Below are 24,946 nucleotides of genomic sequence, written 5' to 3'. Positions count from 1 at the left end.
ATACATGTTTCCCCCATGAGGAAGTTAGCACCTTAAAAAGCCCAGGTAGAGAGCAGTCTGGGCACTTGAATCATTTGACCATTAGAGGCTGTGGTGTTCGTGACTTTGGGCTCTGCACATTTGTTGTGGCCACTTGCTGTGGGTAGAGGCAGCATGGAAGACTGGAGACCACCACCTCCCTGCTTCCCCTTTGGCATCTGCAGCTTGCTCTGTCTGCTCATGCCCCCAGCAGCACGTGAAGGGACTGCCAGGGATAGGTGGGCAGGGAGGGGCACCAGAGCCATTCTCCATGCCTGCTGGCACTTCTGGTGCCAGTGGATCTCAGGAGCTGCTCAGCCGGGAAAACCATCCTGAGTTCTCAGTTGTCCACTTAGGTTTTCAAGATGCAATGTGAGGAGGCTGGGGGCTCTCTGGGCACCATAGGGGCCTCTCAGAAGTTAATGTTCTGTACCAACTTATAATGGACAGCAGCTGGGATGTCAGCCTGGGCCAATTTGCTGGGAGCAGCCCTGCAAACTTGGCCTCTGGTGAAGAATTTCTGAGTTTACTTAACCATGGCAAGCACAGGTGGAACAAATTGACAGACTTGGAATATGGTAGGGCCAAGAGGCAGGTGTGTTGGCTTTGCGTTTTTCTCCAGTGACTCTTGCTTTCTTCTCTCCTTTTCCTTATCAATAACAAAGAGGAATGTGCATCCTAGTTTCCTTTCTCTTTAGTGCCTTTATTTATACAGCTTTAAGAACTGAGCCGTTAAAAACGGGGCTTGGGGCTGGGAAGGTGGCTCAGTGGTAGAGTGCTTGCCTTGCATGCTTGAGGCCCTGGGTTCGATTCCTCAGCACCACATAAGCAAAAAGAAAAAAGCCGGAAGTGGCACTGTGGCTCTAGTGGTAGAGCGCTAGCCTTGAGCTGAAGAGCTGAGGGACAGCACCCAGGCCCAGAGTTCAGGCCCCATGATTGGACCCCCCCCAAAAAAAACAACCCCCCAAAAAACAACAGGGCTTGATGGTACATGCCTGTAATCTGAGCTACTTGGGAGGTAAAGACAGGAGGATCACAGTTCAAGTCCAATCCAGGTAAAAGTGAACAAGATTCTATCTCAACAAGAAAACAACAACAAAAAATCCCGAGCTGGGTGTGGTGGTACATGCCTATCAAAATCCCAACCACTGGAGAGGCATAGGTAAGAGGACCATCATCTGAGGCTAGCCTGGGCAAAGAGCATATGACCCTGTCAGAAAAACAAATGGTAAAAGCAAAAGGTTTTGGCATATGGTTCAAGTGGTAGAGTGTTTGCTTAGCAAGCCTTGAATTGAATCCCAGCACTCTGTGTATATTTGCGTGTGCATGTGTATGTGCACGCACGCGCGCGCACACACACACACACACACACACACACACACACACTCAAAAACAAACTAAGCCACAGAGAAAAGGTACCACATGAGGATAGTCAGCACCTACCCTGAGAACATTGTATCTCAACAGGTGGCTTAGGTCTTATCCCGCCTTGTTCCAGGCTCTGTAGACATTTTGAAGTCCTCCTTCCCCCCAGTCTTTCTGGAATCAGCAGGGGCAGATCCTATTCTTCCTCCCTAATGAATGAGTCAACCATGGGGCCCAGTGAACACTTGCACAAGCCTCCCCAGGGGGGATGGAAAACATCCCTTATCTGGGTCTGTTTTATGCATCTGGGTGCTAACTCTGGTCCTATCTTGGCATTGCTGACCCTAACCCCTCTGTTTGATTCAGGCCCTGGGGCATCCAGCAGCCCAGGATTGAATGAGAGTGGGGATGAGGGGGTAAGGCTGATGATCCAGAGAGATGCCACTCCCAGCAGCAGCAGCCATCTAAAGCCACGGGACCATCCAGAATGGAACCAGAGCATTAAGTTGCACATGGCATGGCCATTCAAACCAAGGGTAGTTGTTGCAGTTGCAGGTGGTAGATGGCCACGGCATGGGGTCATTGTAACACACTCTATGCAGCATGGGGCAGAGGTCCATGAACAAGATTTAAGGTCCATGAACAGGTTTTAAGACGCTTGTGTTGGACACTGGTGGCTCACACCTAGAATCCTAATCAGTTGGGAGGATGAGAATGAAAGGTAGGATTACAGTTCCAGACAAGTCTGGGCAGAAGTCTTCCAGACTTGATGTCAGTAGAAGCTGGGTGTGGTGTTCTGCACCTGTCCTCCCAGCTAGGATGGGAAGCCTAAAATAGGTCGATTAAGGTCCAGCTGAGCACCCTAGCTAAAAAATAACCAGTGCAAAAGAAGATCTGGGGTGTCGCTTAGTGGTAGAGTACCCATCTAGCAAGTGTGAGGCCCTGAGTTGAAATCTCAGTGATTTTTCAAAAGGAAAAAAAAAAGAGAACTTCAATCTAAAACACATAAATATTTGCAGGTTAAATTTGAGGATTTTTTGGACATCTTTACAAGTCTTATGAACCACAAGATTGAGAATGATGAGAAACACAATAAATACACAACTTCTAGAAAACCCTATTAACTTTTCTTTGTGTGTGTGTGTGTGTGCCAGTCTTAGGGCTTGAATTCAGGGCCTTAGTGCTAACTCCTAGCTTTTTTAGCTCCAGGCTAGTTAGCACTCTATCACTCGAGCCATAGCTCCAATATGAGTCTCGTGAACTTTCCTGCGGGGCTGGCTTTGAACCTCAATCCTTAGATCTCAGCCTAGAGTAGCTAAGATTACAGGGATAAGTTACCATCCCTCCCTCCCTCCTTCCCTCCCTTCCCCTCCCCTCCCCTCCCTTCCCCTCCCCTTCCCTCCCCTTCATTCCCTTCTTTCCATTTTTGTTGTTGTTGTTGTTGCAGTCAGGGCCTGGGTGCTGACCCTCAGCATTTTTGTTCAAAGCTAACACTCTACCACTTGAGCCACAACTTCACATCTGGATTTTTGGTGGTTAATTGGGGGTAAAAGTCTCATGGACTTTCCTACCCAGGCTGGATTTGAACTTGAGTCCTTAGATCTCAGCCTTTTGAGTAGCTAAGATGACAGGCATGAGCCACTGTTGCCTGGCTCCTAGCAGCTTTTCTTAAAAAGAAATCCTTTTCTTTTTAAAAATTTTTTAATTTTAATTTTTTTTGGTCCAGTTGTGGGGCCTGAACTCTGGGCCTGGATGCTGTCCCTCAGCTCTTCAGCTCAAGGCTAGCACTCTACTACTTGAGCCACAGCATCATTTCCGGCTTCTTTCTTTTTTCTTTATGTGGTGCTGAGGAATCGAACCCAGGGCCTCAGGCCTGCAAGGCAAGCGCTCTACCACTGAGCCACCTTCCTAGCCCCAAGAAATCCTTTTCTTATGAAATGGTTTAAGAGTCACAAAAAGTTTTCACGTAGAATTTCTTTTGTATCCTTCCTCCCACAGCTGCTCTTATGTAACTGGTTCATGGTCACAAACAGGACTCAGACATTGGAAAGCACTGTTGACTCAGATGCAGATTTTATTTGGATTTCACTGAGTTTTTACATTTTATTATACACTATGTTTTGACTTTTCTCCACCCTAGTCTTTGTACTAGGGATTGAATCCAGGGCCTGGTAAATACTATGCAAGTGCTCTACCACTTGAGCCACATGCCTGCCTATTTGTATTTTATGTTTGGGATAGTCTCACTATTTTTGCCCAGGTTGTCTTCAAACTCAAGATTCTCTAGCCTCTACCTCCCAAGTAGCTGAAACTATAGGAAGGCACCAACATACCAGGCTTGGAGCTTTTCAACAAATTTATCATCATCGTCATCATCACCACCACCACCATCATCATTTTTGGTGGTAGTGGGGTTCCTTCCCACACGTGCTGGGTAGAGGCAGAAGGACCCCCACCTCCTTCCTGAGATGTTGTCTCCTGAAATCTGCACAGAGATGATCTGTGATCCCCTCCATAGATCTGCTCAGACCCAACCAGTCCAGTGTAGTCACCACTAGCCCCAAGTGGCCATTAGTGAATTTCAACCAATTCAAATTCAGTATGGTTGAGCATTTAGTATACTAATAAGCCTTCTTGGGTTCAGTAACCATTGGAGTTAGCCACCGTATTGGGTTCTAGATTATCCCAATGGCAGGGGTAGGCCTGACCCTGACTTTGAGCTGTCTCCTTCCTTCCACATCAGTGAACTATAGGGATTTGGCAAAATGGCTCTAGAGATTGTGCTTTCTTCATGACCCTCTGCACACTCTCAGTGCTTTTAGGAGAGACCATTTAATTCACCATTTAGTTATACCATGTCTCCAGCACCTCCAAGCGCCTCTAGACAACACACTGCTAATTCTGGTGGAGTTAGCATCGTAATTGAGAGTCAGAAAATAAATTCCTTTGAAAATGTGCTGTCCTTGATCTTTTCCCTTGATTAAGTCACAGCTTAACCTGGCTATTTGCTGGCTTTTGTGACTGCGAGATTCATAGGCATAGTGGGATTCAGATCTGGAGATCTAGGTGTTTAAGCAAATGTGGAAAGAACTCTGTTTTGACTACTTGCTCTATGAGAGCTTTGCTCTCTTGTCATGGTTCTCTCCCTCCCCCCCAACCCTGTTTTTCAAGTAGTTTCAGATTTATAACCTCAGTGGAGAAAGAAACTGCTTTCTTGAAGTTTTTCTGGCATTAGAATCCATCAAATCAACCTTGAAGCCATCAGTGTGTCCCGGGTGGGGGTAGTTGGTTGAGGCAGGTACACACACCTGCCTGTCCCATATGTTGTACAAAACTGACGTGTCACCTCCAGCTTAAAGATGAACCAATCCTCAACTTTTGCCCAGATAAATGGTGCTGTTATAATAGAAGACAGGGGGTCTGAATAAACCCAGTTACCCTTCTCAGGGTAACTTGAAAGATTACCCTGAAAGTATGGAAGTGGATCATACCAACTTTGGTGACCTTGAGGAGTCTCACAATGAACTTTCCTTGCTCATCTCCTTGGCTTCTGAAATTCATTTGTGAATGAACCAGTTAAAAAACATCAGGCCATACATAATCAGATATGGTGGAGTACGCCCCTAATCCCAGCAGGAGAAGGGCACTGTCCTCCTGAGACAGGATGACAGTGAGTTCCAGGCCAACCCTGGATGCACAGTGAGACCCCATCTCAAAAACAAAAGTCAAAAAAGCAAGCCAGACCATGAGGTCTGGGAGGGAGTTGGATAATATATCCAGAGCTAGAGAGGAAAGTAACAGTCAGAAAACCTCATTACAGAAACGCTTTCATCTGAATAAAGTTCCCGCAGTCACTTTTGATTCTGCTGTCTCCTTAGAGCCACAGGGAAACCCTGTGTGGTCAGCGGGTTAGCAATTCTTAAATTCATTTATTGCATAAAGAAACTGAGACCTATTGAGGTTAATTGACTGGACCAAGGTCAGAGAGGTAATTAGTAAGAAATCTGGGAGGAGAATCGGGCTGTTTGAGATGAGGGCTGCCTGGTAGAACTGAAATGTGGACCATTCGTAATGAACAACTTCTAGTAGCCCCTTTTGAAAAGTCAAGGAAACAGATGGAACTGATTTTTAATAATTACACCCAATTGATGAAAAGTCACTTTAACAAGTAATCCATTTAAGATGAAGTATTTTACATTATTTTCCTTCTCCTCCCCTCTACCTAGTTGGGAGTCTTTAAAATCAGGACATGTACTAGAAGTTCACAATTCATCTTAGTTCAGGATAGCTCGTTTTTTAGCCACGGCCGCCATATTGGATATGATTGTGCAATCTGAGCTGTTCTTGGTACAAGGAGTGGAGGCCATACATTGATTCATTCCATTCAGTCACTTATCTCTTAAGTATCTCTTGTGTGCCAGATGCTGAGGGCTTGGCAGCAAGTGAGAAAGATTTGATCTCTGCCTTCATGGAATTCATTGCTAATGATGAAGCTGGCACAAAGCAAACTCCTGGCAGTGGCCAGATAATCTGACGGTATTCCAAATATTGGGAAAGAAACAATCAGGGTGCCAAAGTTGAGAATAGTTGAGTAGTCCAGATGTGGTCTTTGTCCATTTGAAGCTGAGAACAGAGGAATGGTCAAGAGAGTGGGGCCATGGTGGATGGAGTTTTCCAGAGAGAAGGCCCCAAAGACAGGAAAACACATGTCCCAGGAACTTGAAGACCAGTGTGACCCAAAGGAGACTTTTTTGGCTTGATATCCAAAGTGCTACAGAATATTTGTTGTACAGACAGAGGGGGGAATGGATGAATGGTTAGGTGGGTATAGATGGGTGAATGAATAGATTGATAGGTGGGGGTAGGTAAATAAAAGGATGGATGGATAGGCAGGTGAATGGATACATGAATAGAGAGAAGGATATTAGGCAAATTGGTGAATGGATGAATGGATAAATAGGTAGATGAGTAGACTTTGGCAGTTGGCTCGTGACCTTTCTCTGGGCTCTGCGCCCACTGCTTGGGGCTCTTCTTTGCTTTCTAGGCGCTGGGATGGGGGATTGAGGTTCCTCTTTGCATTCCTCCTACCTTCTGCGTTTTATTTGCATGGGGTGGGGGGAGGAGGCATGGCCACAGCAGGTAGATTCCCCTCCCCCCCACTGGCAAGTGAGTCAGCTTAAAGGTTTGTGACTGCTAATTACAGCTGAGTCTCCCTGTCAGGAAGCCTAGAACCTTATTGCTCTCCATGGAGGGAAACTTAGCCGGCGCCCAGTAATGAGAATATGGCCGAGTTAGCGAGCATGAGCGTGAATTTATATGAGGTTTTATGTATCCAGGGGCAACCCAAGGAGGCAGATTCCCTAAATACCAGCTCACTACCAGGTGAGTTAAAAAAAAAGTCAGAGCCCACAGTGGATTTTCTCAGGTGTCTGGAGAAGTGAGGACCCCGGACGTTGTGCAGTGAAGTTTCTTGGCCTCAGGATGGTTCTTGGCTTGGCTGTGCGCAGTGGGTGCTAACCAGACTCTCTGCCACTGGCTGCCTCCAGCACCCACATCCCACGCTGTGACATGTTTCCAGGGGCTATCTGGGACACAGTGTCCCTGTGAAGGTCACTGGGACTTGAAGACCAAAGGATGTGGGTGGCTGGGTAGGTGGGAGGCAGCTGCTTTAGAGGACTGGGTTGAGAGTCCATGACTTCCCTGGGAGCGTGCACTGTGTGACCTTAGGTAAGTCATTTAACCTCTCTGAGAATTCCTGCTTCAGATAGAGGCGGTAGTCAGGGTGTAATGGGAGGGGCAGTGAAGTGCCAGGTGCAAGGCAGAGCCTCGGTGAGCACATTCTCCGGCTCCTCCTTTGGCTGCACTCTGGGAATGTTCTCTGGCTTTTTTTTTTTTTTTTTTGAGGGGGTGGGGGAGCGCGAGGACTCGGCAGAAGAGGCTCAAGCCTTGGGAGGAAGGAGAGGTTGCTGGTGACTAAAAGTCCTTTGAAGAAGGACTGAGCATCTTCTACCCGGTGCTCCAGAAAGAAGAATAGATCCGCGAGCCTTGAACCTGAAGTCGGTGCGGCCTGTGTCACAGTGCTAGGCACTGGCGGGAAGAGGTAATGGCCATGCTTAGAAAGCAGGCAGCTGCCACCCAATCAGGGAGAGCCAGTTCCTCCCTTCTCTCTGTGACATAGATGAACAGAGGAAAGGATAAGATAAATGTGTGTGTGTGTGGGCAGCTGGTTGGCTGCCTCCGTCTCCCCCAGACATTATCAGCAGCTCAGCGCCCGCTCACATTGCCCTGGGGAGCTGGCCCCGGGGAACCTGGAATCAGGCTGGGGTGATTTGTCTCCACTGGTCCCCAGCAGCTCAGTCAGGCCTAGCCGGGAGGAGGGCGGAAGGCAGCCACAGGGTGGAGCTTGGGTGCCCAGTGCCCTTTTTCTCCTTGGTCCTGCCCTTTCTCCCTCCTTGCCTCCCTCTCTGCCTTTCTCTCTCTCTCACAGTCCCTTCCTGTCCCCGCTCCACCCATTTAAAATGAGAGTAGTCATCTGCCTGTGCTGGTGTAACAGTGTAAACCTAAAGAAGAATCGAGAGGGTCACAGCACATATCCCTTAGTCCGTCTTACCAGATTTTTGCCCCCAAAACAATTGCTCTTAAACTTTTGCTGTGAGTCTTTCTTTTCTTCTTTGAGAATAATGGTTAACATGCTGAGATTTATGCACACATTTGTCAGAGTTCTAAATATGCAGAGCCAGTTGGAAATGTCTATCATCTGTCTTTCATCCATCCATCCATCATCTGTCTTCTCTATCATATATTTGTCTGTCATCTGTCTTATCTATCATATTTACCTGTCATCTCTCCCTGCCTGGCCTTGCAAACGACCCTATGTGAATGGCCCCAGGCTAAGCTCAGCTTTTTTTCCCCTAGAAGCAGAGGTGGCTGTGGGAGGGATGGAGGTAAGAGTGAGATAGGATATAATTCCTACCTCAGCCTCCCTAGCACTGGGCTTCCAGGTGGTATACCACTGGCTCAGCTGGATGAAGCATTTTATTTTGTTTGTTTTGTTGGTTGTGGGGCTGCAGCTTGTGGCCTCGACACTCGAGCTTTTTCACTCTAGGATAGCACTCTACCACTTTGAGTCAGCACTCTACTTCAGGTTTTCTAGTAGTTAATTGGAGATAAGAGTCTCATGGTCTTTCCTGCCTGGGCTGGCTTTGAACTGAGATCCTCAGATCTCAGCCTCCTCAGTAGCTGGAATTACAGGTGTGAGCCAGTGGCACCTGGCTTAGATGAAACATTTTAAAAGGCATGACATGGTGCTGGGATGGTTGAGGTAGAAATGGCAGTACATTACAATCGCGAGCATTAAAATAAAATCACTGGCGTAAATGAGACATTTAACTCATTTAGCTCTTGGATATGTTTTGCCCAGAGCTGAAAGCTTTGTGATGCTCTTTTAATCTTTATAACCATGAGTATTATTACTTTCAAGGTTCATGTGGAGAAACTGAGTCCCCAGAAGTTAAATGACAAGTCCAAAGCCTGACCTAGAGTCCCTAGAAGTTAAATTTGAACCCATGACTCCAAAGCCCACAAAAGGCTTGCTTCTGTCTAGGCTAGTCTAAAGTCAGCTCCCTGTGGCCCACCTCCCAGAGCATGTGGGGTACAGCAAGTGGGGTGCCTGGGTCCCCCCAAGCCCAGCTGAGCAGACCTTCCTGTCCAGCCTCAGGGAAGACTTGTCTTCATATTGTACTTAGAATCCCATCACTCCCTCCCCCCCACGCCATTTCCTTGTTCAATAAAAGATGAGAGGCAGATACAAAACCCAGATGCCCTCCAGGCCTTCCCCGTCACCTGTCAATTCTCCTCTTTTTTTTTTTTTTTATTTTTTCTCCGTCTTTAAAGAAAACAGAAGCAGTGATTTGAGGGTTTGGAGCAAGAAGCCATATTCAAATGTCCTCGTTACCTGCCAGGCCGGGTTGTGCTGTAGTCACTTCTGTCCTCAGATCTGGGGCTCTGATTCAGTGTGTTCACATCCTCCCGGGGCATGTCTCAAATGCTCACCAAGTGCCCACCATCCTGCCCCCTGAAGCTGGCAACCCTGCCGCTGCCTTTGCTGGCGTGGGGCAGGAGTGGACCGGCTCGTTCAGTGTGTCCAGTCCACTGTCCTCAGCCCTCAGTTCTCACCCTGTGCTTCCGGCCATGCATGGGGCCCCTGTGTTTAGACTCTGTTTTGGTTGTCATAGTTGGGTGGAGGGAGAAGAAGGGAGGGAAAGGAAGGAGGGAGGAGAAGGGGCAGTGGATGTTTCTGGCATTGCCTGGCATGGAGACCAGAAAGGCTGTCCACGATTCAGCCCCTCTGGAAGGTGACTAATCTGAACACTTAGGCCACATCCTGTCCCCAGTGGGATTCTAGTCTCATCTGGAAAGGGCTAGAAATTGCTAGAACACTTGTTGGTATGGACACATACTCAGCTGGTTGGTCTTTTCCCCTACTTTCTTTGCAAAAGGAGAGGCTCTGCCTTCATCCTGCTCACCCCGGTCAGGCGGGGCTGAAGGAGGGTGGTAGGAGAGATTTGTGCTCCTCTCGCTGGAGTGCTTGGCCTGTGGTGTGCTTGATGATTTCCCTCGCACTCAGGATGTGCAGGGCATTTTCCTGCAGGATGTGGAACTAATGATGAAAATTGGGGCACAGTTTCTTCACGGTTTCTCTCAGAGCTGGAAATCAGCATGAGGCATCCAAGCATGTTTTCCTCATTGCTTTCCCCGTTTAGTTCCTGGCACAGAGCCCCAGGGCCTGTGAGGGGCACAGATCCATGCTCAGTCCCAGCCCCAGCACACAGCCCCTCCCCCCGCCAGCATAGCCCCAGCCTTAACAAGCACTTGATTTTTTAATTTTAGTATTGGACCTGGGGCTTGAACTCAGGACCTGGGAGCTGTCCCTGAGTTGTTTTTTTGTGCTCAGGGCTTGGACTCTTATCACTTGAGTGTGGCTTTTTGGTGGTTCACTGGAGATAAGCGTCTCACAGACTTTCCTGCTGGGCTGGCTTTGAACTGTGATCCTCAGATCTCAGTCTCCTGAATAGTTAGGATTATCAGGCATGAGCCACCAGTGCCCAATGTACATATTATTGATGCTCCAAAGTATTTACTGAATGGGCCAAAGAAACCATCTTCTACCTGAAGGTGGACTCAAACAGGTTCTACCAAGATGTAGCAGATGTCAGAGCCCTGAGTTTGTGGTGTAAACCCAGCCTTGACTTTTGAGCCATGTGCCCAGCTCTCTTCCGACTCCAACTCCATTCCTGGCTGTCTTCTCTTCCTCAACATCTTTGGAGCGGGGATTTTCCTGAGACAGTTGATCAGAGAGGAGGAGAAGGAAATGAGTGTCCTCCTGGGTCTCCTGGGAGCCAGCTGCCACTCATTCAGCTGAATGAGCTGTGAGCTCCTGGCTGCATCAGAATGGGAGAGTCCTTAGCAGACGCTGCATTCTAGAGGCTTCACGTGCAGCCACTGCTCCTGCGCCGGCTGCTCACTCTGTGTGCGCCTTTTGTCCTAGTTTGGTGGAGGAAGAGGAGGCATGAAATGGGGGCCCCTGGGCCCTCAATAAGGAAGTTAGTTCTGCCAAGACCAAGGCCTGATTTGACACTGTTTATCGGCTTCGAAAGTTGTTCACCTTGATGTGGTGAAGCGAGATGGGTCAGGTTCCATCGCCTGCCCTCCCCCGCCCCCCCCCCCCCCCCCCGCCTTTCTCCTCCTCTCCCCTTTTGAGTCAGGATGGGTGTGTCTGATGTCTCGCTCTAGTTCCTGTTTTTGAGTTTTACTAAATTATGTTCTTTTTCAAGTATTTGGAATATTTGAGTGTCTGTTACATGCTGCTAAGTCATCTGGAGATAGCAGACAGACAAGGGTCCCATTTTTGTCGGGCAGTCCTGAGAAGGAGGCATACATCCGAGTTACAGAACACTACACAGTAAAAAGAGTTCGGTGGCCCTTTTCTGTAAATAGTAACTATCACAGGCTTTGTTGCCATGGGGTTGGTTGCTATGAGAATCACTCAGCTCTGCTGTAGTTACCAGTGACAAACGGGTGTGGCTATGTCCCAATACAATGACATGAACGCTGATATCTTCGCAGTAGACAGGGAGGAAGTGCTTGGTGGTGTGGAGGAGGGTCTGTAATGGGGGGATCTCATTTGACATCATGCTTCCCAGGGAGCGGTGATCATTGAATGGAGGAAGTCAGCCAGGGACGCAGATAGAGACGCAGCATGTGCACAGGTCCTGCAACAGAGGGGAACATGCAACCTGCATTTGGGTGACTAAAGAATAGTAGGATTGGAGCTGGGAGTGTGGCTTAGTGGTAGAGTGATTGCCTGGCATACATGAGGCTCTGGTTTGGATAACTCTGTACCATTAAAAAATAGAATAAAATAAAGGAATAGTAGAGTTGAGGAAAGAGCAAATGGAAATGGCTGGGAGGATTTACGGGCTGTGTGGTGTCGTGGCTGCTGTAACAGTGGTCTCCCACTTGGTGGCTCAAGGCAGTAGACATTTGTCTCTTACCATTCTGCAAGCGGACCTCTGGGTACATGCCTGCTTCCCTCCAGAGGCTCCATCTCCTTCCTCGTCAGGCTTGTGGTGGTTCTCGGTGGCGTTCCTTGGTTTGTGGCCTGGCTCCTCACTAAAGACCCTGCCTTTATCTCTTCCTGTGCCCTCCGCTCTTCTGTCTGGGTCAGATCTCTTTATCAGGGCACTTGTCACTGGATTTAGGGATTTGCTGGACAGTGTAAGATTTCATCTCAAAAATCCTTAAGTAATGACATCCACAAGGATAAAGTGACGCTCCGCAGTCCTGTGGTGTGTCCTTAGCCACTCGGCTGAGGAGTGGGCTCCTGGCCCTCCACAGGAACAGAGTGAAGAATCCAACCCTTATTTTATGAGACGTGGAAAGCAAAACAGTGGTGAGAGCAAATTTATGCTTTTGAAAAGTTTTTCTCGTCTGTAGACCGGGAGGGGCAGTGATGACTGAGGTCACTGAGAGCAGAGTCTTGCTGCGTGGCCTGGGCATGCAGGGGCGCTGAGGAGGAGATGGAATTGAATGCTCATGCCGGGAACCCCAGTTACTCTGGAGGTAGAGATCAGGAGAAGGCTATTCCAGATCAGTTCAAGGCTATTCCAGACAGAATGTTTGGGAGACCTTATCTCAATCCATAGCTGGGCATGGTGATGCACCCCTGTCATTCTAGCTTTGCAGAAGGGTGGATCATGGTCCAGGTTGACCCCAGAAAAAGTGAGACCCTATCTCACAAAAAGAAAAAGGGCTGGAGGCATGGGTCAAGTGGTAGCGTGTCTGCTTCAGAATGCAAGATCTGAGTAGTAGAAGTAGTAGAAGCCTCGTACTTACAAAGAAGAAAGAAGCAGCAGCAGAAAAATAAAAGGTTTTAGAGCTGGGTGCTGGTGGCTCATGCTTGTACTCCTAGCTACTCAGGAGACTAATATCTGAGGATCGCGGTTCAAAGACAGCCTGGGAAAGAAAGTCCATTAGACTATTATCTACAGCTAATCACCAGAAAACTGGAAGTGGGACTGTGTCTCAAAGTATTAGCGCACTAGCTGTGAACAGAAAGAGTCCAAGGACAGCACCTAAGCCCTGAGTTCAAGCCCCACAACTGACATAGGGTTTAGGATGTATGTAATCCCAGCACGGAGGAGACAGAGGCAGGATGATCATGAGTTGAGGCCAGTCTCAACTACCAAGCCAGACTGTGCCTCCAGAAAATAGGAAAAAGGACTTAGGCGATAAAGTCGGAGTCCCTTTTTATCTGCAGAGTGTTGGCAGGGTGCTGGAGTGGTGGGGGCCCATTAGGAGGTGTTTAAACAACCGCTCTTCCTTCTCTGCTGTTGTGACCCCCTCCCGTGGCTTTTCTCATGGATACACACGTTTGTGCCGTCAGTAGCACCCTTGCGTTGCCTAGCTGGGTGTATGTGGTGGCTGCCGGGCAATTCCAGTGCTAGCCATCTTCATCCATCCACAGCACTTGGGTGCACCATCATTAATTCTCAGTAACATTATGACCATAAAAAAATGACAACCAAGCCGTTCTGCACAGGAAGAATAAGAAAGGTAGTTTGCTACTCCGTGTGGATGTGTTTCATTTGCATGTCATGCAGGCTGGGTTTTGACCTTTTGCTTGGGCTAACGTCAGACCCATGATCCTCTGCCTCTACCTCCCGGGTAGTTGTGGTTACAGCATGAGCTCAGGTTAGCTGGGGGCCGTGACTGCCTTGACTGCTTAGAAAAACACCTGCGATCTCAGCCTCTGAGAAACCAGCTCCATTTTCCTTGGGCTGCACCCAGGTAATGGGCTGTCCATGGGTGCAGCGGGACCTCAGGAGACTCAGGCCTAGGCCCAGCTTCGCCCCCTGGTGTCAGGTGGCCCCAGGCTGCACTTCAGTGGGCCTGAGTTTTACAGCTCCTTTGCAACTGGCTATGAAGACTTGACATTTGTTTTGGGGACATGAGGAGCCCTGAACTTGTCATTGGAAGCAAGGGGAGGAGGGGATGAGAGGGAGGGAGGGAGGGGAGAAGCACTGGGGCCACAGGACAGGGAACGGCTGCCCAGTTTGTCTGTCTTTCCCCCAAAGAATGCACCCCAGGCTCCCGCCGGCCTCAGCGGCTTTGAGGGCCCGCTTTGGCTCTCTGGAAGGAAAATGTGCCTTTTCTCCCTGTCGCATTCATTTCCTAGTCCCCACAAACCCTTCCCCCCTGTGCCAGCTTCCCAGACTCCACAGGTGTTCATCTGCTTGCCCATATTTTGTGTGTGTGCCAGTACTGGGGCTTGAACTCAGAGCCTGGGGCACTGTCCCCTGAGCTTTTTCACACAGTACTGGTGCTCTACCATCTGCACCACAGCTCCATTTCTAGCTTTTTGGTGGTTCATTGGTGATAAGAGTCTGCCTGGGCTGGCTTCAAACTTTGACTTTCAGATACCCGCCTCCTGAGTAGCTAGGATTACAGGCGGGAGCCACCATCACATGTTGTTTTTATTGTAGTGAAATGGACACAGCATGAAATAGGCCCCGTTAACCACATTGAAGGGTAGAGTTCAGTGGCATTGTGTACATTTGCATTGTACTGACTTTGCCCTTGTCCATCTGTGGGACTCTCGGTGTTCCAAGTGGAAGCTCTCTACCCATGAAATTCTCCATCCTTCCCGCAGCCCAGACGCCGCACTCTGCTTCTGCGAACTTGACTCCTGAAATGGCAGCACGTAGGCTGCTTTCACCAAGCACCAAATCCTTAAGGTTTAGCCGTATTGTAATGTGTGTCAGAATCTCCTTCCTGTACAGAGCTGAATAATCTTCCAGAATTGGCGCATCTGGCCACCGGTCAGTACACATACACATTGGGAGGTGCTTCTGGATTTTGGACTATTGTAAATACTGCTGCAGTGAACGCAGGCATGCAGGTGTCAGTTCAAGTCCCTGCCTTTCTGTTCTCAGCAATTTACAACCCGCCAGTTTGGTGCCAGGTGCCTGTTTTCTTCTGTCTTCCCTTCCCAAGAGTCAAAGGAATGACCCTGTGCTCAGTACTGTGGCCCACAGTGTAAAATCAGAGGGGAGGGCAGAATGGCTCAGCCCAAGGCTGTGGGAGTTGGAGAGAATCTTCTAGAAGCCTGTTTTTACTGCCTGTGGGCAGATGACTTGAGCAGATGGCTCTACACCCTGGCCTTTGTCCTGGGTTGGCCTGGACGAAGTACCTCTCTCAAGTAGCTGGGATTACAGGGATGTGCTACCTAGACTGGCCTGTGTTCTTTGTCATTCCATATTCCTCGTGTTTGACATCTCTGGGTTTCGGTGCTGGCTCTTCGGCTGGACTCTTAGTTCCTGGAGGAACTGAGGGCAGCTCTGGTGATCCTGACACCTCACCTTTGGCCGCTGCTCTCCCTCGCTCTCATTTATTTGGATTTCACCTTCTTTCCTGGCTCTGGGAAGTGACCAGCAGCTATCTGTCTCCAGTGATCCGAGTCCTCTGTTCAGTTCATGTGAGTGGAATCCTGTGTATAACATAGCACTTGCTTTTTTGCGACTGCCTTTTTCACCTCCATGTTAGAAGCTCTGTTCCCCTTGTATGATATTCTGTGTGACTCTGCCACAAAATTAGTTTATGCATCCGCCCACTGATGGATATTTGGGCTTTAGTGCCTGTGAACAATATATAGTTAAGTGCCTATTTTGTGTGTGTGTGTGTGTGTGTGTGCGCGCGCGCGTGCACACGCATGTGCGTGCATGCATGCGTGTGCTTGTGTGAAATCTGTCAACCAGATTTTGGCATGGGGCAAGCTGGAAAGTAGGTCTCTTGATCCATCAGCACAGCTCCCTAGGGGCATGGTTCTCAACTGCAGTGACAATTGGAGGTCTCAGCCTGGGGGGTCCAGAGAGACCCCTCTGTGTTTCTCACTAGCTTGACTTAATTCCTGCTGAGACTTACCGTGGGGAAGCTACAGCGTGGCCAGACACCACCTGGCTGGAGTGTAGGCATCAGCAAGAGGTCTGAGATGGACAGTTCTCTGCCCAGAGACATGGGCGGCTCCAGGGGAGAGGGAGCTTCTGCACGTGGGCCCATGGCGGGGGGAAGGGGGGCGGGTAGGCATCCTGTGGAACATCTTGGGTCGGTTTTGCTCTGCACCCAGCCTGGCCTTTGGTGGGCAGCCATCTATCTCTGTCAACCTGCCAAACCTCCCCCCATCCATAATTCATCTCGGTGCTGCGCAGACATGGCAGGCAAGCCATGGGGGCCAGAGGGCAGCCGCGTTCCATATGCAGGAGGGAAGCTGAGCCTCGTGCCACTCCCCGGGCGCCTTGGGCTCCGGGAGAGAGGCGGTGGCTGGGCCTCAGTCTGTCCTGGCAGCTGCGTGATGGGCTGTGTCATTTCTCGAGGATGTGAGCATCCCACGTGACATCGCCCCTCTGAACTGCCACTTGAGATAGACGCGTGCCGCCCTCGGCCCCCAGCTGGCACGGCCCTGGGCCCAGGATGCAGTGATTTCTTTGATCCTTCAAAGCCCACCTGCACTGCTTCTCCTTGTAGCTCCTCACAGCACAGCCAGCCCCACCCAGGCCCGGCCGCAGCAGGTGAGGGGGCTCTCCGTGGGCATTTGTGTGGCTCGCAGCACGGGCTTCGCGTGGTGACCCAGCATCCCTGGGCAGATCCGGGAACCCAGGCACCACAGACCAGATTTTGGGCCTGGCAGGAAGTGGGGAGTGGGAGTCTGGACAGAGCCGTCATTCTTCTTCTAAGGCAGCAGGGTGCTCCCCAAGCAAGGCCCCATGCATGTGGCCATCTCACAGCCAGAACCGCATCATTATCAGCAACATTGCTGCCATTTAATTAACTTGCGCACAGCCAGCCACCAGCTTGAGCAAGTCCCACCCAGCCTGGCTGGTTCACGTGAGCCCACCCAGGGCTTAGGGTAAGAGTTGAATCAGCTGGTTTTCTTCTAGTTAATAAGGAGAGGTAGGGTTTCTTCACTGTTCTAACCACTGGTCCTGGAGCTCTCAGGGCACCAGGGTCAATTCTGGACAAAGTATGGCCCACAGCTTGCTTTTATAAATGAAGTGCTACTGAGACACTGCCTTCCATCTTCCTCCCTCCCTCCTTCCACCCATCTTTCTCCCTTCCTTCCTTTTTTCCCTCCCTTTCCTCCCCCCCCCAACACATTCCTTTCCTCACAAAGGATCTGCATGCATAATAAAGAGTGGACTTGCTTTCCCCCCACTCTCCCATCTTCATTAATGTATGCATCATTCTTTCTGTCTGACCTCAGATGTATCGTGTGTGTGCTCGTGTGACAGCTGTTGGTCCCGCTTTCCATCCCCAGGATCTGGCAATTCCGGGGACTCTTGAGTGTAGCAGGAAGGACCAGACAGGCACTTTGGAGAACTCAACTGCTCATTAAACTGAGCTTCCCAAAGTAACTGCCTGGGTGGCTCACACCTGTAATCCTAGCTACTCAGGAGTCTGGGATCTGAGGATAGTGATTTGAAACCAGTCTAAGCAGGAAAGTTGGTGAAACTCTTTTCTCCAATGAACTACCAAAAAGCTGGAAGTGGAGCTGTGGCTCAAGTGGTAGGGTGTCAGCTTTGAATGAAAAAGTTAAGGGACAGCACCCAGGCCCTGAGCACAGGTACCAGTATTAGCACACATATGTACACACAAAAGGATATTGGAGGCCTTGCATGGGGGAAAACAACCCCACTGTTTTCAAATCATAATTCTTGAAATGCAGAGGAAAATGTTTCTGACTTTCTTCCTGGAGTCATGGTGGGAAAAATGGTCTGAGTTACTAGAATAGTTCCGCGGGAGTGGGGTGGGGATCATCTCGGTGGATGGAGGCTGGTCCGTGGCTTCTGTGCAGCTCCCAGTGACTCACTTTCCCCCACTGAAGTGAGGGGTAGAGTAGGAGTGGGGAGAGGAGATTCCCTGCGTAAATCAGAAGGTGGACTCGGTGCAGTTTCTGACCTGCTCATGGTCACGGCCGTGAGGCCTGCTCAGCCAACTCAGCAAGTGGGAGATAGATGAGCTTTTTCCATAATGCAGCTTGAACCCTGCAATTTACAAGCAAGAAGTCGAGAATGGCTGAGGTGGGCCGCCTCCGCTGGGAGTCTAGCTGGCAGCACAGGCTCTGCGGTGCAGGCTGCTGCCTGCCTCTGGGCTTCACAGAAGCCACGGAGCCATCAGATTGAAATGCACACCTGCTTAGGCACGGCCCAAAATACGCACTCGCAGCGTACCTTTCCCCAGAGGCGGGTGCTTGTTTTCCTTGAGCTAAATACTTCTGCTGACCTCCTACAGGGGAAGCTGTTCCGTTCTCACGTGAGCGGGTGATCACCAAGGCTACATTTGGGTGCTATCTTCAAGGGACCTTGGGGTGTTAAGGATTCCCATAACCCAAACCTCTTCCTCGTCAGCTTCTAAGCAAATCCTCATCTTACCAAGGCTGTGGTATACTTTAGGACTAAGATGGTTGGTGTCGGACAGAACCAGGTTCAAAGGCTGCGTTTGTCTCTTCTGTGCTTTGTGAACTAGGACAAATTTCCTAACCTCTTTGACCCTCTGCTTCCTCATCTCAAGATGTCAAACCTCATCTTAAAGAAGAGAAAGCAGTCAAAGGGGACCAGTAAAGATGTTTGTTTTCCCCTGGGTCTGTACTTGGCTGTCTTTTTCTATATGTGTATATATAAATTTCTGGTTCTAGGGAATTGTGTTTGAGTCAGATAATGTGAATCCATTGTCTGGCCAAGGGTGAGGCCAAGAGGAAGAGGGGGCATTGTACATTGAGCATTGTACATTGGGGTGACGGGAGACTGCCTGGGTTCCCCTCCCCCCCCAGCCCCAGGGAGACATTGAGAACAGCTCTATGCCAATTCATCTTGGAAATGATCTTCAGGCCATAGAGGAAGCAAACTTAAACGAAAGCACCCAGCCACGTGTCAGTGAAGTCTCTGTCCCAGATCAGTCATCCTTCCTAATAATGAGGGCTGTCAGGAGACCTCCTTCAGTCGGAAATGATAGGCTGTGTAAATATTTGGTCTGTAACTGATTTACGGGTTGGGGAACAAAGGGAAAAAAATAAGATTAGTGGCTAATCACAGAGAGGCAGGAAATCAGCAGGCCAGGACACCCACACCAATCCAATCTGGCCTGGAAGGCTGAGCCCCGGCCCCTGCTTTGTCTGGAAGAGCCTGGATCATGGTGGAGGGTGGGGGGCAGGGGGCTGTGCTTGGGCTTCTGGATCATTCCCAAATGATCTTGCCTGTGGCAAGATACCCAGGTGCAAGTGGAAGATGGATTCTTCCCAGTTAACCTGCTTGTTGACAGCCTGGTGCACTTCCTGTAGGTCCAGGGACGGATGCCTGTGAGCAGAATGTATGTAAGCAGCACCCACAGTGGAATGATTGACATGGGTGGGAACCAACTGGCTTTGAGGACACCCAGGTCTGCTCCCACCCTCATCTTTTATTACTTTGGAACAGGGTCTCACTGTGTAAGCCAGGTTGACCTCAAACTCACGATCCTCCTGCCTCAGCCTCCTGAAGGCTGGAATTAAAGGTGTGCATCACCATGCTTGTTGACTATGTTTATTCTAAAGGCATTAAAAATTTGAGAGACATTTCACACTCTAGGAAAAACAAACCCCATGCGGACCCTGGCACCCTTAAGGGCTCTTCTCTTCTCTTCCTTTTCTTTCTATTTTTAACCTTGGAGGGCAGGTGTCCTGGTGCAGAAGTGATTGGACTCTTGGGTGAAGGGCTAGCTAGTCAGTACTGTAGCCTTGGAGGTCATCCAGCCTCGGTCACAAGGAACCTCCTGCCCAGACAGTCAGCCCAGACAGTATGACAGGGTGCAGTGGGGCTCCAAGGAAGCTTTGTATACAAAAATGAGCAAGGCTCAGGGCTGACTCGGGCCTGGCTTTGGCTCATTGTTCACCCATGGCTGGTCTAGAAGAACTTGGGGAGTGTGGCCAGGTGCAAACTCATGGGTCACCTTCCAGAAGACCCGGAGCTGGCGCCCCTCCCTCTCACCTGCCTCGGGGTTCAGGTCAGCTGGTGACTCTCAGTGTGGAGCTCAGGTTTGTAGTTGCTCACACTGGTGTTGAGCTTGGCACAGCTTGGTGCTGGCCTGTGACGATGAGGGCTGGCTCTCATGTTCTCATTGTCCCCGGAAGGGGCTGACACAGGCCACTGCTGAAGTGCCCTGGTTTGGGGGTGTGTTTGGCGTTTACACCTGTGGGCCATCTTGCCTCTCTGGACTTGTGTGTCCTCATCTATAAAGTGGACCTCCCCCTTTCCTCTCCCTCCAGCAGCGAAGAACTTCCCTCTTCCTTGCCAACACTGGTTATCTCCAGCGTGGGTTTTGCCCGTGGCCTCTGGTGGGTTGGAAGGCCAATGTCACGTGATTCCCATGTGCCTTTCCCTGAAGGGGGTCAGCTTGGTGGCTTCTGGGGAGAAATGTCTATAAAAAGCCCTTTTTCATTTTTTTAAATTGGGTTACTCATCTTCTTCTTGTTGTTGTTGTTATAAAAACCTTGTTGGAAGCCGGAGCTGATGTGCAGGAGGGTTTCATTTTTACAGCTGGCGTGGTGAGTTTTTACGTCTGTCCGTGCAGCAGGTGACCGGCTGAGACAGAGGTGTTTTCAGCTCCCCCAGAAGGCTTGCCCCTTGCCCAGTCAGTAAGACTCCCAGAGAAATTCATGCTGCTAGCCAGCTCTCAGCATAGATTGGCTGACTCATTCTTTTTTCTTTGGAAGGGAGATGGTGAGGTTTGAACTCAAGGCCTCCCGCTTGCTAGGCGGGCGCTCTATCACTAGAGCCACACCTCCAGCCCCTTTGTTTTAGTTATTTTGGTAAGTTCTTACTCTTACCTTCCTCTACTCGCCTCCTCCCCTGCTGGCCTCTTTACTGAGATCCTATCTCTGCCTCCTGAGTAGCTGCAGTTACAGGTGTGAACCAGCAGGGCCTGGAGCTTCTCTGAGCCTTCATTTTTGTAGCTTTGTGGGGAAGGAAATAGCCTTCTCCACTCCTCCTGACTTCCCCAGCCCTAGGCTGAGAAACCACCAGCAGCTGCAGTCACAGCAGGTCCTTGCTGTGGGACCCCTGCAGGGATCATCAGCAGAATGGAGGCCCAGGCAGCCAGCTTGGGGGAGGCGTGGATCTAAGATAACCGGGATTCCCAGGTCACTCCTGGGAGGGGACCAGGAAGGGCTCTGAGAGGAACCTTGGATACATTTTGAAGCCAGGCACTCTTAAACCAGCTCCTGGGGACAGGGACACGTGTGCAAACTAGCCCTGTAGCTCCTTCCCATTCATCAAACAGAAAGACAATGAGTATGATTCGTGCCAGAGTCTTCATCCAGGACAGGCCTTTAAGAAGAAGAATGTCATGAGCACCTACTGTGTACCAGACTCTGTGCTGGCTGCCTAGGATATAAAGATAAATGGAACACAGCCATTGCTCTCAAGGCACTCCCCCGCCCCCATCTGATGGGGAGGTGACATTTTTTGAAAAAATAGGAAATGGCAGCCATATTGATGGAGAACTGAGAAGGATGGCTGTCCTTGGCCAGGAGAAGGGTGTGTGTGTGTAGGGGGGGAGAGCACTTCCAAACCTTGCTCAGAGTGACTGGATTCCAGGATGGCTGCCTGCAGGAGGTACAGAGGGGCTGGGTCATCTCAGACAAATGGAGATGAACCAGGCAGGCAGCCTGCAGTGGTTAACATGAGCAGAAGGTGATCTTCTCTGCAGCAGGAGCCAAATGGTCTTCCCTTGGGTGGGCAGGACCAGTGCCCGGCTGGGCACAGGTGCAAGACTGAGCCATGGCTCCCTTCTTCCCTTTCCCTTGGGGAGGAGGGACGCAGAGCCCATGGCCATGAGTTGTGAGGTTCCAGGGTTGGGCTCTTCTTTCTCTTCTTTCATTTAGAAATCATGCTGAAGTTCCCGTGGGAGGTGAGTCACTCCCTAGGACCAGGTGCACACGGGTCACTGCATCATCTTTGGGCCTTAAAGAGACCCCACCCCCAAATAAAAAGCAGGGCTCAAGGGCACTGACATTCCCATTTTGTTTTAGCAGTAGATTCTATCTGGAGTTAATAAACAGCGAATTCTCAGCATAGAATTACAATAAACGTGGATACTTTGCAGTGATTCAGAGATGATTTTTATTCCATCTTCTCCCCCATGGTGAGAGAGATGAGGTGAATTGAAAACTTAACTGATCCCCAGAGAGGGGGAAACTAAACCGCAAGTATCTGTCCCTGAAATCTGGTCATTCACCACCCACCTCCACCCCACCCCACCCAGGAGTGCTATGAGGGGCGAGACAGAGGGAAGGGCAAGGTACCCCAGGGTCCCTGTGTGTGTGTGTGTGTGTGTGTGTGTGTGTGTGTGTGTGTGTGTGTGTGTGTGTGTGTGTGTGTGTGTGTGTGTGTGTGTGTGTGTGTGTGTGCGCACCCACGCACCCACTCTGGTACTAAGGCGTGAATACAGGGCCCAAGAACTGTCCCTGAACTTTTTCATTCGAGGCTGATGCTCTACCACTTGAGTCACTTTTCCATTTCCAGCTTTTTGGTGGTTAACTGCAGATCAGTCTCACAGATTTTCCTGCCCTGGCTAGCTTTGTACTGTGAGCCTCAGATTTCAGCCTTCTGAGAATCTGGGATTACAGGTATGAGCCACGATGCCTGGCTTCCAGGGTCTCTTTTTGATGACTGTCTCTCTACCCCTGCAGTACTCATGCCCCGCTCCTCCCCCAACCCCCAGTGATCCAGCCCAGGGTGCTGGGAGCTTCCTGCCTTCAGTACTCCTAAAAGGAGCACCAGCCCAGTACTTGGTAGGGCCTCAGATGAGAACCAGACAGACTCACAGGTGGGCTCAGGGTAAGGGGCTCTGTAGCAGAAACCCCAACAAGCAGAAGTTTCCACCAAGGGTTATTGGCATCCCACTGGAGGTTTGATCTGTTTACATCTCCTGAAAGGTGTCAGGAAGGGGTGTGTGTGTGTGTGTGTGTGTGTGTGTGTGTGTGTGTGTGTGTGTGTGTGTGTGTGTGTGTGTGTGTGTGTGTGTGTGTGTGTGTGTGTGTGTGTGTGTGTGTGTGTGTGTGTGTGTGTGGTATGTGTTTTGGGGGGGTACAAGGGGGGTTCATTTTAATATGTCCATAGGCACATACAATGTATCTTGACCAGACTCACACCCCCTCCCCTACCGCCCCCCCCCCCGACTCTTCTTCGTCCCCCTCCCTACCCTACCAGTGATGCCAGCATCACTGGTCCATTCTCACACATGGACACAAAGGATTTGGAACATTTGTGCCCTCCTTTGCCCTCCCTCCCTCCCAGGTTGGTAGTTTTTATACAGTCGGTTGCAGGGAACCTGGCATGGGGTGATGCCACCTGGACCCAGGTCTCCTGGATGTTACCACTCCACCAGAGGACAGCATGGTAGAGGGCCGAGTGCCTGCAGCCCTGGGACCCCAGGATGTCCAGGGTTGGATTTGGGAGCTGAACTTGACCTTCATTTTTTAGAACTTTCGCAGGGAGCTAAGAGGAAAAGAATGGCCTATTATGTCTTCCTGGGTCTTCACAGCAGAAATGGGCTCTTCAGAGGATCCAAGAGGACCTGGGGACAAAACCGCCTCCATCCTGTCCCCCAAAACTGTATCTTTTCTCATTTTCCCCCTGGGAACTCCTTTTTCTCTCTCCCCCTTCCCCCTGTGGAGACCCAAGGCCGGGGTTAATTCAATGCATAATACGGCTCTAGCTCCTTTTCTGTCTCCTTTTTCCAGAGCCAAGAAAAAGAGCAAACCCTTCAACCTCAAGATCCACAGCGGCGGCGTGGGCAGCTGCGAGAACATTCCAGCGCAGCCGCGCTCCCCGCTGCTGTCCGACCGCTCCCTGCGCTCCTTCTTTGTGGGGCACGCGCCCTTCCTGCCCTCCACCCCGCCCGTGCACTCCGAGGCCAACTGCTCTGCAAGTAAGTCTCCCTTCGCCTGCGCCTGCCCCGTCTCCCCCAGGCTGCGCTGTCTTCCATGCCGGCTGCCATGGTGCAGACATTTTTCTTGTGCATCACCTGCTTTCCCCCTCACCCTCTCCACCATGCCAAGCCCGCCCCTTTGGGTGGCTTGGAGGGGGTGTCCTCAGCTCTCGGCTGCTGACATCGTGCGCCTGGCCCCTGCTCTTTGCGGGCAGGTAGATATGACAAGGATCTCCACAGGCATGTCAGCCCTCCTCTCTCCTCCCTACCGTTCTTCAGCTGCTTGGTTCCAGAATCTTCTTGGCCACTGTGGGTTAAGGCACCGGGAATGTTGTATTTTGCTTTGCTCTGGCCAACCTATGTGGCCTCTACTGCTCAGAGATGGAGTCAGGTTCAAACTGGGCTGATGGTGGCCTGGGGTAGTTTCAGACTCTGTTCTTACACATTTCTGCTGGGGACAGGGTGGTTATGACTCAGAATAGAAAAGGAAGTTTCTGGCAATCAGGACTGATTGTTTCAGAAAGCTTGTGGTCTTCTCTGCTCAGAGGCTGGTTTAGCTGTGGGACACAGATGTGGGGGGGGCCCAGGGGAGTCCTGTGGTGACACCCATTGGCTCCTCCAGCAAAGCAGCAACTCTGATTGGCTGATTGCTGTGAATTGAGCGCTTGACTGCTCCTGTGTCATGTTGTGTCGTTCATACATAAGAAATGGTCGCGGGCCTTATTAGGACCTGCTACTTGCTTACCTTGGGGGACCACATTTAGTTCTTGTTATTATTTTTGCAAACTGGGGAAACTGAGGCTCGGGACCAGGGAACTTGCTCTAAGTTGCACAGCAGCTAAGCTGGGATATGAATCTATTTCTTTCTTACTGAAAGCTGACCAGTATAATCATTAGTCCTCATTTGATAGCCAAGGTATCTCAAATGCACAGCGAGAAGTAAAAAGAACAGTCACCTTTCCTGAAGGGCGAGGTTTTATTACTAAGCCTAAGGGCTCTGAAGTTTTCCCCTGGTAAGTCAGGGGTCCCTTTGACAACTTGATGA

General features: G+C 50.3%; 1 protein-coding gene across 4 annotated transcripts in view; it reads left to right on the top strand.

The window, feature by feature from the left end:
• LOC138807776 (kinase suppressor of Ras 2) overlaps positions 1 to 24,946 on the top strand; it is a 200,803-nt gene that overhangs the window by 66,741 nt on the left and 109,116 nt on the right. For all 4 annotated transcript variants that reach the window (XM_069993534.1, XM_069993533.1, XM_069993532.1 and 1 more), the window contains exon 5: positions 23,714 to 23,901. In XM_069993534.1, coding sequence (XP_069849635.1) covers positions 23,714 to 23,901 — 188 coding nt within the window. The remainder of the gene's footprint in view (positions 1 to 23,713; positions 23,902 to 24,946) is intronic.

Source organism: Dipodomys merriami, unplaced genomic scaffold (genome assembly GCF_024711535.1).
Source record: "Dipodomys merriami isolate MVZ:Mamm:240054 unplaced genomic scaffold, mDipMer1.0.p SCAF_433, whole genome shotgun sequence".
In the NCBI taxonomy this organism is placed as follows: Eukaryota; Metazoa; Chordata; class Mammalia; order Rodentia; family Heteromyidae; genus Dipodomys; species Dipodomys merriami.
This window is presented reverse-complemented; position numbering and strand designations above follow the sequence as displayed.